The sequence below is a fragment of the Rosa chinensis genome, chromosome 1, assembly GCF_002994745.2.
Source record: "Rosa chinensis cultivar Old Blush chromosome 1, RchiOBHm-V2, whole genome shotgun sequence".
NCBI classification, from domain to species: domain Eukaryota; kingdom Viridiplantae; phylum Streptophyta; class Magnoliopsida; order Rosales; family Rosaceae; genus Rosa; species Rosa chinensis.
The window spans coordinates 36,292,138-36,295,069 of NC_037088.1; the positions used below are offsets into that span (position 1 = coordinate 36,292,138).

Below are 2,932 nucleotides of genomic sequence, written 5' to 3' on the forward strand. Positions count from 1 at the left end.
AAAAATAGAAGAGGTTTGTGAATAGAGAAAATAGATGTGTAAATAGCGCGCGCACGCACACACAGATATATATAGACACGCGCGAGATTGATTTCATAAACCGAGAATGATAAAAGAATTTAGATCCTACAATATTGGATGAACACTTTTTAGAAATTAATAACATGTTATTCCCCTTTGATAATGATGAAAACCAACATCAATTTAAATATTTGAAATGCTTCCAAAAAGCCCATTATGTTTGGCTTTCCGAGTTTACACCCACAATAAGGAGATTTATTTTGCTCCATCCAAAAAAATAAAATAAAATAAAACAGAAATTCCTAAGCATATTATTATTCTTTCAACCACGCGCCTAAATTAGTGTTATATTAACATCTCCTCCAATGTGGTATTGGTTAGTTCCATAGTAAACCACATGAAGAAGATAAGAAAACAAGACAAAAGATAAGGATACAATAACAAGTCAAGGACTGATAAGCTTTTGTTCACCCAATGATTAAGATTAAGAGCGTGGTTTTACCAAGACCCAAAACCAACGGTTTATACAAGAAGTCAAAAAGAAAAATACAATCCCAAATAAACACATGCGAGGAGGACAAGGCGCCAATTGTTGATGCAGTGTAAAATTTTACATACACGTATCGTCGACAGATTTATTTCCCCATAAGTAAAAAGTCATTTTCGGACAATTAATCACCCAGATAGGCGCTGTTTACCAAGGACAGCTAAATCAGTGTGGGTAAATAGCAAGCAGTTACAAAGAAGATACATGAACGTACATCATCACCATCCTCAAGACCTCAACCTCGATGTAAAAATGACCCCAAAAACCAGCACATGTTCTTCTTCTTCTTCCCCTAAGTTCTGACTTTGACCTCTCTCTCTCTCTCTCTCTCTCTCTCTCAAATTTAATACACATACCAAATACCCATTGGACACCTCACCCACACTCACACACAATAACCAACCCACATAAAAACCCTCACCCACCCTCCCCTTCTTGAGAAAAAATCCAAAACCAAGAGGGAAGAAGAAGAACCAAGACAAAGCCCTCTATACCTTCTTCCTCAGCTCTCAATCTCTCATAGATAAAAAAAAAAAGGTAGAAGAAGATCTGTTTTAAGATTCTGCAGAGGAATTGCCAGAGACGCCGAAATTACAGAAAAAGCCCCATTTTCCGAAAGCATTTCAAATTGAAATTGGTTTTGTGAAACTTAAATGTATCAATGAGGTGCAAGAACCACGCCGCCGACCTCACAAGCGCCGTCGGCGTCTGCGCCTCTTGTCTCCGGGAACGACTGACCGCCATCATCGAGGCCCAGACCCGAGCCCAGGCCCAATTACAACTCCAGGCTCAGCTCTCCCGCCACCACTCCCGCAGCAACGGCGTCGCTCCCGAAGAACCCCTCAAGTCCGACCCCAACCCCCCGCCGCTCATCTTCCCCCGCTCCGTCTCCCCCTACGTTTCCCGCCGCAAATCCGACGACTCCGCCTGGCTGCACCACCACAATCGCTCCGATCACGACCACGACCACAACCACCAGCGCCATCATATCCGCTTCTACAGTACTCCCCAGGTGGGGCCTACCTACGACGGAGGAGCCGCCACTATCGGAGGCTCGTACAAGAAGAGCAAGCCCAAGTTTTCGCTCCTGACGAGTCTGTTCCGGTCCAGATCCGACAAGTTCTGGACGGATCCTAGGGTTTCGTCGCGGGACTCGACTTCGACGTCCGCGCCGTCGCCGTCGTGGTTCTCGACGATCTTCGCCGGGAAAAGAGGGAAGCAATCGAAGCAATTCTACTCCGACGAGTCCACGATCCGCGTGAGATCTCGCCACAGAAGAGCGCGCGGAATGTCGCCGGATTTAACGCACGACGCAGGCGGCGGTGGCTGCGAGGACGACTGCGACCGATCGGCCTCCGGCAGCGGGGACTCATCGACGCCGGATTGGAAGAGGACTCCGGTGCAGGCCACGCCGTCTCGGCGGACGCGTTCGGGTCCGATTAAGAATGTGTCGGGTCTGACGTTCTGCCTGAGCCCGCTGGTTCGGGCCAGCCCGAACCCGCACTGGAACCAGAAGTGCATGCAGGGTTTCCCGGCTGAGGTTGGCGAGGTCAGGGTGGCGACGAAGCCACACTTGGCCACAGCGGCGTCGTTTAGCATGAACCGGTCGAGGAAGCTGGCAGATATCGGTAGAGCCACTTCCAACCGTTGATCCTATTGACCGTTGCGACGCTGCCGATGCCATTGCTCTTTTTACCCGGAAAGTACGGTTTTACCCCTTTGCTCTCTAGCCTCGTTTTTTTTTGGAAAACGTTTAAAAAGAAAAAAAAAAAAAGGGGAATGTTGCCCCTCTGTACACTAATTGTTGTTTGTTACCACAGTACAGATATTTTTTGTTGTATAATTTGAGAATTTTATTATTTTCATACAGTGAGTAAATTGTTTCGCAATTTCCTCTTCATTTTTTATCGTTACGGGTTCTATCAAAATTTCTGTAATTTGACATTTTCAACATTTGAGTTATAAAATAGCTTTAAACTAGTGTTTGCGTGCTAATATTTTACGTTTTGTTTCACTTTCACATCTGATTTACACGATTTCTAACTCAATTTTGTAACGCTCTTCACTTAGGTACTATCGTTAATATTTCATAACTTCCATAGGAAACTTTCTTAGATCTTATGATACGTTATCGAAACCGAAATTTCGAACCTTTTGGTGATGTGGTGAAAACTCGGGGACCATAAGGGATCATGGTGATGCTCTCCGCACTAAAAAAAAAACGGATTGGGTTGGGGTAGGTGATTCAAATTTTGCGATCAGTGGCTACGGCGGGTCCACGAGGGGCACTTAATCTGGGCCATTGACTATCGCTATTGGCGGGACCCACAGGAAGCAACAAAACCCAGTGAGTCATCCCACGCG

At 45.9% G+C, this 2,932-nt stretch overlaps 1 protein-coding gene across 1 annotated transcript; it reads left to right on the forward strand.

Moving 5' to 3' along the window:
* Nucleotides 1–938: 938 nt before the first annotated feature.
* LOC112177871 lies at nt 939–2,473 on the forward strand. Its single transcript, XM_024316115.2, has one exon. It carries the CDS (start codon nt 1,230–1,232, stop codon nt 2,217–2,219), a length of 990 nt encoding a protein of 329 aa, XP_024171883.1. The 5' UTR covers nt 939–1,229; the 3' UTR covers nt 2,220–2,473.
* The last annotated feature ends 459 nt before the right edge of the window (nt 2,474–2,932 follow it).